The 14,638-nt window shown below is 45.1% G+C and overlaps 1 protein-coding gene across 1 annotated transcript in view; it reads left to right on the top strand.

The window, feature by feature from the left end:
- Positions 1-14,638, top strand: part of LOC124795537 — a 318,628-nt gene that overhangs the window by 271,574 nt on the left and 32,416 nt on the right. Inside the window, exon 15 of the mRNA XM_047259608.1 lies at positions 3,310-3,477. Coding sequence (XP_047115564.1) covers positions 3,310-3,477 — 168 coding nt within the window. The remainder of the gene's footprint in view (positions 1-3,309; positions 3,478-14,638) is intronic.

Here is a 14,638-nt window from a genome sequence, read left to right as displayed (position 1 = left end):
CCACGACTTGCTTAATATTTCAGAGCTTTCCACTTGCGTTTCAGCCGGCTCTCGGCCCCAAGGATAATGTGAGCGCGAGAACTTAACTGGAGGGCAGTAAATTCGAGAACTTTATTACGAATACTTCGACAGTTTACTGATAAAATTATGGCAGTCGAAGTGTCTTTACTCTGAACGCCATTTAACTTCCGTTGCTGCATATCGACTGGCGAGCGTTCATCGCAGCACACCCCTTAAGAACGCTGTTGCCCGAGTAGCTGCTTCCATTGCGTAGTACATCCCTGAGGTCAGAGGTGGAGTCTACAAATCCCCATACGACAACGCAGGTCTATAAATCTACAGCCAAGACCGTCACAGAGCCGCTGAAGCCCTTGGTTGAGACCCTCCCTCCACTCTGTTCCAAACCGAAGGACCCCGACCAGCTCTGAGAACGATGCTGCAAGTTGCGAGCTCTGCTTGCTCCCCGCGCACGTGGCCAGCGGTCTCCATCACCCCCGCCAGCCGCCTGTTCAAACTGAGGATGGCCTCAGAAACATCGCGACTGCCGTCATTGGTGCGGAAGAGAGCCACAACTTGGAGGTGGCTGCACTCTGCTCGATAGTTAAACAACGTTTGACATTTTTTTGGTATTTGCCCTTCGCAGAAATGAATACTCGTTTCATTCTTGATAAATGACGTTTCATTCCTGATAAATCAGCTGCATCCTCCCACCACATTTTGCATAGCAGGAAGGAGAAAGCGTAGGCTAAAATTGAAAAGACGAATCATGTAGCTGAGACATAGTTTTCATTTATTGTATGACATTTTGTTCTGTTCCTTCTGTGCTGAGTATCCCCTTGAGACATAATTATCATTAGTTCTTTTACAAGTGTTTGTATCATAGATAATTGTAGCTGTCGCCTAATCAAACGTCAGTTCAGTGTATTTTGATAATGATTTTACTGAGCAGGGGAAATGCAATAATCTGCAAGTCACAAAAAAGACAGTTCTACTTTTGCCTTTAGTTGACGGATACTAAAAAATTATACTTTCATCTCGTATTGTTGTCTATTTTTAACTGCACCTATATTTGTTAATATAATCACAAATTTTTATTCCAGTCAATTTGCTCATTATTTCTTATGTTCTCCTTCTCGAGACACGAAATAAAAATTTATCTACCAACACTTACTTCGACAACAGTACATTTCATTAGATTAAATCCTATTATATCAAATTACACTCGTCAGTACCATTCGGAGATGTTGTTAAATGGTCTGCTCTATCAGTCTCGAGTCCTGGACAACACGCTGCAACAACGTTGAAGAACATGCACGTTGTTATCTGTAAATTCTATGCACAGATGAGCGGATATAACTTCCGCATACAAACACTACACTTGCAGTGCACCTGCACCTTCCAGACTGCGACTTAAACGTCTCTTTTAGTCGTCAGTGGTCTCGGCGCCTTGGATCGTTAGAAAAGAGGCAGTTTTCGAGCCGTTAGACCATAGGATACAGCTCTAACCAGTTACTTCCAAAATCTGCATTTTTTTACTTCCAGAAGGAGTGAAGCACCGTGTGTCAGTGTAGCCAATGGTGTGTTGCAAGGTACCCAACTCCAAATGGCCACTACGTGCGTTTTACTCCCAGTTCCGCATTTATTTACCGCAGCTATTCCCGATTTGCACCTGACGGTCATTACACTAGCAGCTGGGATCTACCGGGTCATCAAAAAGTCAGTATAAATTTGAAAACTTAATAAACCACGGAATAATGTAGATAGAGAGGCAAAAATTTACACACATGCTTGGAATGACATCAGATTTTATTAGAACCACCCCATATTGCTAGACGCGTGAAAGATCTCTTGCCCGTGTCGTTTAGTGATAATCGTGTGCTCAGCCGCCACTTTCGTCATGCTTGGCCTCCCAGGTCCCCAGACCACAGTCCGTGCGATTACTGGCTTTGAGGTTACCTGAAGTCGCAAGTGTATCGTGATCGACCGACATCTCTAGGGATGCTGAAAGACAACATCCGACGCCAATGCCTCACCATAACTCCGGACATGCTTTACAGTGCTGTTCACAACAGTATTCCTCGACGTCAGCTATTGTTGAAGAATGATGGTGGGCATATTGAGCATTTCCTGTAAAGAACATCATCTTTGCTTTGACTTACTTTGTTATGCTAATTATTGCTATTCTGATAACACGATGCGCCATCTGTCGGACATTTTTTCAACTTTTTTATTTTTTTGGTTCTAATAAAACCCCATGTTATTCCAAGCATGTGTGTCAATTTGTACCTCTCTATCTACATTATTCCGTGATTTATTCAGTTTTCAAATTTATACTGACTTTTTGATCACCCTGTATTTACGATCACAGGTTCCTCTTTTGTGGACTGGCAAGACAGCCAATCCACTAGGACGGGAAGCCGAAAGGCACGCGTTTAAGCTCACGCAGGCTGGCGTGAGGTCTGGAACAGGTAAAGTAATTGAGGCTAGCAAGTAAAGTACGTAGCTTCTTGAATACTTAACTTTAATCCATAACTGGTGAACATCGGTCTGACGGTACATGCATCACAAGATAAATAGCAGTTGATAATGGCGCCTTGCTAGGTCGTAGCAAATGACGTAGCTGAAGGCTATGCTAACTATCGTCTCGTCAAATGAGAGCGTAATTTGTCAGTGAACCATCGCTAGCAAAGTCGGCTGTACAACTGGGGCGAGTGCTAGGAAGTCTCTGTAGACCTGCCGTGTGGCGGCGCTCGGTCTGCAATCACTGACAGTGGCGACACGCGGGTCCGACGTATACTAACGGACCGCGACCGATTTAAAGGCTACCACCTAGCAAGTGTGGTGTCTGGCGGTGACACCACATCCCCATTGCAGCGAGTGGTACAGCAATCCCCGTACACACACTGGACAGTCGGCATTGATAATCAAGAAATCGTGCAGCTTCGTTCTTGCTGTAGTCATTGGTACGCCCAAACACGGTTGCTACTTTCTGTCGGTTTGTACGTTGACCCGTGTTGCCGACTAACACGAGCGCGTAATTGACAAAGTGGTGTATGATAACGTGACCAGATGGGACCAGCTGTACACCATCTGTAAGGCACCAGGTCGGCCGGGGTGCTCCTTTGCAGAGGAGACTAATATTTCTTATAGTGAGTACACGTTTGGTCACGGAGTTGTTCCCTCGCTCTGTTTACGAAGTCGTGCAGTACAAACTAGATGTGAGTGACGTCTTCTTACGCAGTTCCTTTTGACTCGTGTACTTTCAGTGTAGCAGCTGGTTGCCCTACGGTGTGGTGTGGTGTGTTCCAGGGAGGAGTTCCTGCGCGAGTGTGGCTGGCTGTCCAGCCTTCAGGACAGCAACGTGTGCCGCACGCTGGCCGTCTGCTCGGCCGAGGAGCCTCTGTGCGCGCTGCAGGAGCACGGGGACCTGGGGGCGCTGCCCTCCGTGCTGCGCGAGCACACGCCGGACTCCATCAGGTAGGGTGGCTACCTAGCTCTCTCTGTGGCTGTCAGCTCAGCTGAGGTCACTCTGAGAGCTGCAGCAGCGTGCTGACGTGGGAGCCCCCAGTTCATCCCAGACTCCAGCACGTTGTTTTGCCCCCTGGCCAGGCAGCAACCACAGTCTCACCACACAGCCCCCACACCTCTCCTATCTATTTCTGGCTCTCTGTGCTTCCATTCCTCAGGACACTGACACATCTGCAAGTTGCTCTCAGTCTGCACTTATCTACTGGGGATCCTTTATTTTTTTTAATGTATTTATTGTTCCGTGGGACCAAATTAAGGAGAAGTCTCCATGGTCGTGGAACGAGTCAGTGCATGAAAATATAACACGATAGTAGAAACAGATAAAATGAAATACAAGAAACGTATTCAGGCGACAATTCGTAAGTATAAATAAAGAAAACCAACAATGTAACACTGGAATTTGCTTAATTTTTCAGCTCTTCCAGGAGCTCCTCGACAGAATAGAAGGAGTGAGCCATGAGGAAACTCTTCAGTTTAGACTTAAAAGTGTTTGGGCTACTGCTAAGATTTTTGAGTTCTTGTGATAGCTTATTGAAAATGGATGCAGCAGAATAGTGCACTCCTTGTTAAAAAATATATCGGCTCAACCACTTGTTTATAGTGTAAAACACTAAGATTGACGCGTTTCGGAAGTCAAGCTTCCATCATCAGAATAATAAAAAGTAAAAGAACCTGTTAAAACTCGATAAAATGGAGCATGCACCAGGCACAATAAAATTGATAATAAAATTAAAACATCGTGGCTACTTCCCTTGTTGTAGCCGTGTCTTCCAAGGTGCATCTCTGCATAGTCGTCAAAATATAAAAATTCTAATTTGACGACTATGCAGAGATGCACCTTGTAAGACACGGCTGCAAAAAGGGAAGTAGCCACGATGTTTTAATTTTATTATCAGTTTTATTGTGCCTGGTGCATGTTCCATTTTAGCGAGTTTTAACAGGTTCTTTTACTTTTTATTATTCTGATGATGGAAGCTTGACTTCCGCAACGCGTCAATCTTAGTGTTTTACACTATAAACAAGTGGTTGAGCCGATATATTTTTTAACATTGAAATTGACAACCACGACCTCTGATCCAGTATGGATAAAATCAAAGTGCACTCCCTTCTGCACAAGAGTCAAGGAAGTGCATTCTACATGCAGATTTGATTTCTGCCTAGTATTAACTGAGTGAAGCTGCTAACTCTTGGGAATAGCCTAATATTGCTAACAACAAATGACGTCAAAGAAAATAAATACTGTGAGGGCAATTTCAGAATTCCCAGACTATTGAATAGGGGTCGACAAGAGGTTCTCGAACTTACACCACACATAGCTCGAACAACCCGTTTTTGAGCCAAAAATACCCTTTTTGAATCAAAAGAATTACCCCAAAAAATAATACCATATGACATAAGTGTATGAAAAGATGCGAGGTAGACCACTTTTCGTGTTGAAGTGTCACTTATTTCAGATACTGTTCTAATGGTAAATAAAGCAACATTTAGTTTCTGAACAAGATCCTGGACAAGGGCTTTCCACAACAGCTTACTATCTATTCGAACGCCTAGGAACTTGAACTGTTCCGTCTCGCTTATAATATGCCTATTCTGTCTGATCAAAATATCGGTTCTTATTGAATTGTGAGTTAGAAACTGTAAAAACTGAGTCTTACTGTGATTTAGCATCAAATTATTTTCCACTAGCCACGAACTTATTTCATGAACTACATTATTTGATACTGTTTCAATATCACACACAAGATCCTTCACTACCAAGCTGGTAGTGTACATTATCAGCAAGAAAAGTACTGCTGATGAAGTCTCTAGACTGTTCAGACTCAACTTCCAAATTTCCGAGGTACCTGGAACGACGCAGGTGGTGGTGATTTTACCATAGGTTACAAACATTAACAGATGCGTTGCTGTAGCAATCCAGCAGACTGGGTAGTGGCTTCACGGATCTCTTTGTCATTGGCAACACAAGTGCAGAAAGACGCTCTTCATCATCTCATCGCAGTCCATCCTTTCAGTCGCCAACTTTTCCCGTTCCCTGAGGCAAAGAGCTGTGAAAGAAATACATTAATACGGAATGTAGCTTAAAAACAGCTACCACACTCAAGTTTTTAATTTATAATAAGTATATTTCTCGTCAGCTACGTTTGCTCGACATGTTCCTTTTTGATAAATTAGCTGAAGACTACCCTAATGAGGCAACTTGATTTAACGACTATGAAATACAGTACACATAGCTTAGCACACTTTGGTAAAGTAAATGGAATTTTTCGGCGAGAAAACGTCTCATGTCAGCTTTTTTCCCGGAGATAAAGATGTCCTTCCATACAAAAAGGACTGGTTCATGAACTATCAACATACAGGAATCTGTGTAATACACTACTGGCCATTAAAATTGGTACACCAAGAAGAAATGCAGATGATAAACGAGTATTCATTGGACAAATATATTATACTAGAACTGACATGTGATCACATTTTCACGCAATTTGGGTGCATAGATCCTGAGATATCAGTACCCAGAACAACCACCTGGGGCCTTGATACACCTGGGCATTGAGTCAAACAGAGCTTGGATGGCGTGTACGGGTACAGCTGCCCATGCAGCTTCAACACGATACCATAGTTCATCAAGAGTAGTGACTGGCGTATTGTAACGAGCCAGTTACTAGGCCACCATTGACCAGACGTTTTCATTTCGTGAGAGATCTGGAGAATGTGCTGGCCAGGGCAGCAGTCGAACATTTTCTGTATCCAGAAAGGCCCGTACAGGACCAGCAACATGCGGTCGTGCATTATCCACGGTTCAAAGTGCCGTCAATGCGAACAAGAGGTGACCGAGACGTGTAACCAATGGCACCCCATACCATCACGCCGAGTGATGGCGAATATATGCTTCCAATGTGCGTTGACCGCGATGTCGCCAAACACGGATGCGACCATCATGAATTTGGATTCATCCGAAAAAATGACGTTTTGCCATTCGTGCACCCAGGTTCGTCGTTGAATACACCATCGCAGTGATGCAGCGTCAAGAGTAACCGCAGCCATGGTCTCCGAGGTGATAGTCCATCCTGCTGCAAACGACGTCGAACTGTTGGTACAGATGGTTGTTGTCTTGCAAACGTCCCCATCTGTTGACTCAGGGATCGAGACGTGGGTGCACGACCCGTTACAGCCATGCGGATAAGATGCCTGTCATCTCGACTGCTAGTGATACGACGCTGTTGGGATCCAGCACTTCGTTCCGTATTACCCTCCTGAACCCACCGATTCCATATTCTGCTAACAGTCATTGGTTCTCGACCAACGCGAGCAGCAATGTCGCGATATGATAAACCTCAATTGCGATAGGCTACAATCCGACCTTTATCAATGTCGGAAACGTGATGGTACGCATTTCTCCTCCTTACACGAGGCATCACAACAACGCTTCACCAGGCAACGCCGGGCAACTGCTGTTTGTGTATGAGAAATCGGTTGGAAACATTCCTCTTGTCAGCACGTTGTAGGTTCGCCACCGGCGCCAATCTTGTGTGAATGTTCTGAAAAGCTAATCATTTGCGTATCGTAGCATCTTCTTCCTGTCGGTTAAATTTCGCGTCTGTAGCGCGTCATCTTCGTGGTGCAGCAATTTTAATGGCCAGTAGTGTATGTAATTGAAGGTATTGCAAATAATGATTACTATCTTCTGAATACAGAGAGTACAGGGTGACAACTATTGAACTATGTGAAATAAAATCGTCATAACTCATAACTTCTGAACTGTTTGCATTAGCACTTTCAAACTGCACGGTTGATCGAGGTGCGTGATGGGAATTAGCACTGTTAGTATAGTTTGGTTTAGCGACTAATCCCACTTTCCTTTGGATGGGTTCGTGAATAAGCAAAACTGGCGCTTTTCGGGGACTGAGAATCCGCATTTCGGGATTGAGAAGTCTCTGCACCCTCGACGGGTGACTGTGTGGTGTGCAATGTCCAATCACGGAATAATGGGTAGGATATTCCTTGATGATATAGTAACTCCCGAACGGTACGTGAAGTTTTGGGAGATGATTTCATCCCCATTATGCAAAGTAACCCTGATTTCGACATGATGTGCTTCATGCAAAACGCAGCTCGATCCCATGGAAGGAGGAGGGTGTTTGATGACCTGGAGGACCAATTTTGGAACCGAATTCTGGCTCTGAGGTACCCAGACCTCCGGATCTGAACACATGCGTCTCCTTTTTGTGGGGCTGTATTAAAGACAGAGTGTGCATCAATAACCCCAAAACCACTGCTGAGCTGAAAACAACGATTCAGGTAATCGACAGCGTCAATGTTCCGACACTTCAGCGGGTCGTGCAGAATTTCGCTATTCCTCTGCGCCACATCGTCGCCAATGATGGCAGGCATATCGAACATGTCATAACGTAAATCCGAATATCTGTAGTGTCACTGACAAGTTTAATAAGGTGAGTGCACGCCGCAGCTTTTCTTTTTTTTTCATATAGTCCGATAATTGTCGGCCTGTATAAGGAGATTCATACGCGTGCCATGTTAGTTTAACTCTTTCATAAAAGAAGCGAAATTGGTTATGGAATGAACTTGCAAAGACAAAATGTACAAAGTATAATTGTATTAAGTTACTTTTGTCCAGCACACAAGGTACTGACATTAAAATAACTGTATGATTCATGAAACTGGTGTAAAACGTGTATTGTGGGCTACGAAGTTCTGTGAATATCTGTACTTTGTTGTCGAGCAAAAGGCACTGAAAACGATGTCACGAGGTTCATTTTTACCATTAGTGAACTACTCACATTACTCAAACTGTATAAGAGAATGACGTGCTCAGTGGCTTACATGATTAGACAGTTATTTGTAAACATCGTCCTATCAGCGGGAGAAGATGACATCGAGATACTGTAATTATATCCTGATTAGTGCCAGCTTAATTAAACACGTCCCAAGAAAAAACTCCCGTCGTACTAAGCATATTTAAAACACCTTGTTTCTTTAATAGAATGGCTTACAGCATCTATTCAGATACTGCTTCGTAAATTACAAACTTCTCGTCGTCATTATTGAGTTAAATGTGCGTGATGTGCAACCCATAACAGAAGCGTCCGTAAAACGGCACCACCTAAATTCATCGCAACTGTTCCAGTAAAAGTGTGTGCGTTTGCATGCATGTTCGACGCCATGTGTATGGGTGGAGTGGGCTTGTATAAAGAAAGGAACGAAGATAACATTCCGTTGACGAGATTATTATTGGTGGAATATAAGCTCGAAATTGAGAAAGGTACCAAAGGAAATTGGCGTGCCTTTCAAAGGAACCAACCCTTCATTCGTTAACCATTTTAGATAAACCTAAATATGGACATCCTCGTGGAGATTTGAACCATCGTCCACCTGAATACGCTACTATTACTAGGTCAACTTTCGCAACACTGTGGAGAGGGAAGGAGATATGAGTGTGAATGAAAGATGCTATTGGGAATATGCCCTTGACGCGTGGAAAGAAAGCATTCTGACGCGAATGATACCTACCCTTCATACCAGTATCCTGGCTCAGTTTTAACAGTTTAGTTCTCTTCCGAATGTCGAACGGAAGTGTTGTCTACTGGAGTTCAAACAGACGTGTTCTCTGCTAGCCCAATGTTCGGTCTCCACTTTGCAAGTCCATGCAGTTATTGTGCGCTAGTGAGAAGAGCTCTCCAAAGTGGCGGCCAATGATAATTTTTTAGGAATACAACGATCTCCCCTCCATGCAAAGAGTTTGCATCATCAGTCAACCGTTACACCCAGATGCGCAGCTCTTAAACAGTGTTGGGGGTAGTCTCGACGCTTTAGCCATTACAATTAGGTCCACGTATGCACTTAAATGGAAATTGGTGTCCCGGTTTCCCCTACTCTATCGTATGTTTAGGTTATCGAATGATGCTCCTAGAGCAAAAGTCACTCTCCTAACATACGGCAGCGACAGAAGCTTAGCCCATTGCTTTACAAAGAGAAAATAATTCACGTTCACGAGGCAGCCCAGTCATTTCCCACGAAATGCTAAGATGTTCATCTATCAGTGAGCACTTCTCGCTTAGCATTCCTGGAAAGCAACTTAAAGACTCAAACCAAACTGCCTTTGAAGTTTATTTTGTCCAGATGCCCTTGTTGTGAAAACTGAGACTCTCCGTAAATCCAGATGTTTGTCGCACTAAGTTAACCACTTCTGGAACTTTGTGCCGAAACGTGGCAGGAAATCCAAGCAGATGCTGGTCGTATGTAAAGACAGAATCAATGCGATGGAAATAGCGTCGACGATAGTGCTGCCAAAGCAGAGATACTAAACACAGCCCTCCGGAATTCCTTCACCAAAGACGACGAAGTAAATGTTCCAGAATTCGAATCAATAACAGCAGCTAACATGAGTAATTTAGAAGCAGATCTTCTCGGAATAGCAAAGCAACTTAAATCACTTAATAAAAGCAACTCTTCCGGTCCAGACTACATACCAACTAGGTTCCTTCCAGAGTATGCTGATGCAATAGCTCCTTACTTAACCGTCATATACAACCGCTCACTCGACGAAAGATCCGTACCCAAAGACCGGACAGTTGCACAAGTCGCACCAACATTCGAGAAAGGTAGCAGGAGTAAACAATTAGCTCTTTCCTCACACAAAGTGTTTCGACCTATTGACAAAGGATTTCAAATTGAGTCCGTGTTTCTAGATTTCCAGAAGGCTTCTGACTAGCAAGGCGTGTAGTGAAATTGCATGCTTATGGAATATGTGACTGGATTCGTGATTTCCTGTCAGAGAGGTCACAATTCGTAGTAACTGACGGAAAGTCATCGATTAAAGCAGGCGTTCCCCAAGGAAGTGTTGTAGGCCCTCTGCTGTTCCTTATCTATATGAACGATTTAGGAGACAGTCTGAGCAGCCATTTTAGGTTGATTGCAGATGATGCTGTCGTTTATCTGCTAGTAAAGTCACCAGAACATCAAAACAAATTACAAAACGATTTAGATAAGATATCTGTATGGTGCGGAAATGGCAGTTGACCATAAATAATGAATAGTGTAAGGTGATCCACATGAGTGCTAAAAGCAATCAGTTAAACTTTAACCAAAGTCAAATCTAAAAGCCGTAAATTAAAGTAAATACGTAGAAATTACAATAACGAGCAACTTAAATAGGAAGGAACGCATAGAAAGTGTTGAGAAGGCAAACCTAAGACCGCATTTTATTGGCAGATCACTTAGAAAATGTAACAGACCTACTAAGGAGACTGCCTACACTACAATTGTCCGTCCTCTTTTGGAGTACTGCTGCGCGGTGTGGGATCCTTATGAGATAGGACACATCGAGAAAATTCAAAGAAGGGCAGCACGATTTGCATTATCGCGAAATAGGGGACAGAGTGTCACTGATGTGATACAGGATTTGAGGTGTACACCATTAAAACAAAGTCGTTTTTGGTTGCTGAAGAAATACTAATCACCAACTTTTTCCTCCGAAAGCGTAAATATTTTGCTGACGCCCACCTAAATAGGGAGAAACAATCATCATAATAAAATAATGGAAATCAGAGCTCGCACAGAAATATGTAGGTGTTTGATTTTTCCACCCGCTGTTAGAGAGAATAATAGAGAATTATTCTGCAGGTGGTTCGATGAATCCTCTTCCGGGCGCTTAAGTGTGATCCTTGTTGATGCAGATGTTGATACAGCGCAGATCACAGAGCATTATGCGAAAACACCAGAGAGGGGACTGGGTGTGACGGAAGCCGTGCCTTACGCTTTTCTCTGAAAAGGCGGCCACAACCACTAGGAGGAGAGGATCTACCTGGGCGTCAGCTCACTGGCCTGGCCCACTGCTTCCCCGTGATGTACCCAGATGATCTAGAGAGAAAATCACACGCAGAATCGCCAACAGCAAGGAGAACGAATCAGTATAGAAGTAACAGCTCACTCCTGGCAATCACTGACGTTTTTTATTACAATTGTTGACTATTTTACTAAGCTATAGGAACGAAATTCAGACAGTACTGCTTTTGTATCGTATTTTGAATAGCATGTAAGATGCGCCAGTCCGGCAATGGACTGCTGCGTATCTCTGCTCAGCTGCCTCCTCTGAGAGACTGCCCTTCCCCTGCGCACACGGCGAATGAGAGACGTGTCTTGAGGGCATATGTTGACTGTAGGTGACAGTGAAGAATGTGTGTGTGTGAGTAAGGTGTTGTTATGTTTGTGCAGCAAGATAGCGAGAGAAAGGAGACGGCGCAACCGAGTGTTGGTATACAACCGACTACTCTTGAGTAACACCACAAGGATGTTGGACTTATAACACACATCACCATCAAAAGTGTCAGATGCCCCCACTCAATGAGACGCTGAGGAGAGGTTTGGAATTTAATCCAGGACGATACTATAAAGTAGCGGCAATGAACGCTAACCACTGCCTCTTCGCGCTGGCCAAACAGGCCGCTCTTTCCAGCGCAAGGATTCGAACCGTGTGTAAGTAACCTCATCTATGGAGGTAGATAAAACTTGATGAAACATGATGGTAACGTATATTAAACTACTCGCCATTAAAATTGCTACACCAAGAAGAAATGCAGATGATAAATGGATACTCATTCGACAAATATATTATACTAGAACTGACATGTGATTACATATTCCTGCAATTTGGGTCCGTAGATCCTGAGAAATCAGTACCTAGAAGAACCACCTCTGGCTGTAATATCGGCCTTGGTACGCCTGGGCATAGAGTCAGAGCGTGGATGGCGTGTACATGCACAGCTGCCCATGCAGCTTCAACACGATACCACAGTTCATCAGGAGTAGTACTGGCGTATTGTGATGAGCCAGTTGCTCGGCCACCATTGACCAGACGTTTTCAATTCGTGAGGGATATGGAGAATGTGCTGGCCAGGCCAGCAGTCGAACATTTTCTGTATTCAGAAAGGCCCGTACAGGACGTGCAACATGAGGTCGTGCGTTATCCTGCTGAAATGTAGGGTTTCGCAGAGATCGAATGAAGGGTAGAGTCACGGTCGTAACACATCTGAAATGTAACGTCCACTGTTCGAAGTGCCGTCAATGGGAACAAGAAGTGACCGAGACGTGTAACGAATGGCACCCCATACCATCACGCCGGGTGATACGCCAGTATGGGGATGACGAATACACCCTTCCTATGAGCGTTCACTGGGATGTCGCCAAACACGGATGCGACCATCAGGATGCTCAAAACAGAACCGGGATTCATCCGAAAAAATGACGTTTTGCCATTCGTGCACCCAGGTTCGTCGCTGAGTACACCATCGCAGGCGCTCCGGTCTGTGATGAAGCGTCAAGGGCAACCGCAGCCACGGTGTCCGAGCTGATAGTCCGTGCTGCTGTAAACGTCGTCGAACTGTTCGTGCAGATGGTTGTTGTCTTGCAAACGTCCCCATCTGTTGACTCAGGGATCGAGACGCCGCTGCGCCATACGTTACAGCCATGCGGATAAGATGCCTGTCATCTCGACTGCTAGTGATACGAGGCCATTGGGATGCAGCACGGCGTTCCGTATTACTATCCTGAACCCATCGATTCCATATTCTGCTAACAGTCATTGGATCTCGACCAACGCGAGCAGCAATGTCGCAGTACGATAAACCGCAATCATGATAGGCTACAATCCGACCTTTATCAAATTCCGAAGCGTGATGGTACGCATTTCTCCTCCTTACGCGAGGCATCACAACAATGTTTCACCAGGCAACGCCGGTCAACTGCTGTTTGTGTATGAGAAATCGGTTGAAACGTTCCTCATTTCAGCACGTTGTAGGTGTCGCCACCGGCGCCAACCTTGTGTGAGTGCTCTGAAAAGCTAATCATTTGCATATCACAGCATCTTCTTCCTGTCGGTTAAATTTGGCATGTCATCTTCGTGGTGTAGCAATTTTAATGGCCAGTAGTGTAACATTGTAACTGCGAATAAAAGATTATGCCAACTTTTTGGAAATGTGCTGAAGTGTGAAGGCAAGACAGTGGGAATGGGCTGCAGTAGACACCGCAGGTGGGAGTCCCATGTCAGAAGCGTCGTTGTCCATTATTCAAACGATTCTCTCACACCACTGTCATCTCCCTAAACCAAACAATTATCACGCTGAATGCTTAATTCATTACCTCATTGTTCTCCCCCTGTCTCGATTCCTATCTTCTCTCTTCACTGCGTGCTTTTGACTGTCTGTGGAAATCGCAAACTTTTTAGCAACCAGTAAAAGCCTTTGTCGTACAAGGCGACCTTTCATCTCGTGCTGCCGGATTCTTTGGTGTCTCCTCCCTAGTGCAGTATACAGTCTCCCTTCCTGGTCTTCGTATTTCAGTAGTCCATTTTATCTGCAGTGGAAGACATATGTTTAGCCCTGAGACTTGGGCGTAAATCTTCTTTAGAGAGCTGGGAGTTGCTCTCGCAACGGTAGGGGAGGCGTCAGTTAAGACAGGGGGTTGGGGAGTCATGTGACAGCCCGTAGATCTGCAGAGGTGAGGGCAGGCCGCCGCCGTGTGTTCACGCGGCAGGGCCGGGCGCAGCTCACCCCTTCCAGACACCCCTGCTTTGAGTCCTGAGACGCACGGAGACGTCTTACAGCTGTAGCAGGCGGGCCGCGGCGGAGCAGAGACCGCCTAATGGAAACAAAGTGTCTGCAGCGGTAATTGTTAGCAGCGGCCGGGGCGCCTAAAGGAAGACTAATGGCACGGGCTGCGAGCCGGGGGTGGCGCCCCGGAATAAAATTACCCCCGGCGGGGCGGCCCATAACGCCACTGGGTCACCGCCACCCTCCACCCTCGCGCAGTTTTTTTCTTTCCGCCCCGGAAGGAGATGTATAGGGGGTTTAAATGAAATGCTATCGGAACGGAATAAGGCGCTTAAAAGCTGTTTAATACTACCGCGTTTTATCACTCTCCGCGGGATTCTCATTTGGAGGTTCGCAAGTCGTCTTCCGGCAGATCGGAGACGGGTCCGTAATTGCCCCGTGACGTAGTAGAACGTCGCACTGGCTTGTGACTAGGGTTGATCGAAGACTGTGGAGGCGGCTCATCCGACGTACTGTAGCACACGATACGCGGGAACTCGCTATGT

This window comes from Schistocerca piceifrons, chromosome 4 (assembly GCF_021461385.2).
Source record: "Schistocerca piceifrons isolate TAMUIC-IGC-003096 chromosome 4, iqSchPice1.1, whole genome shotgun sequence".
NCBI classification, from domain to species: Eukaryota; Metazoa; Arthropoda; class Insecta; order Orthoptera; family Acrididae; genus Schistocerca; species Schistocerca piceifrons.
The sequence above is the reverse complement of the archived record's forward strand: the minus strand, read 5'-3'. Positions and strand labels throughout refer to the sequence as shown.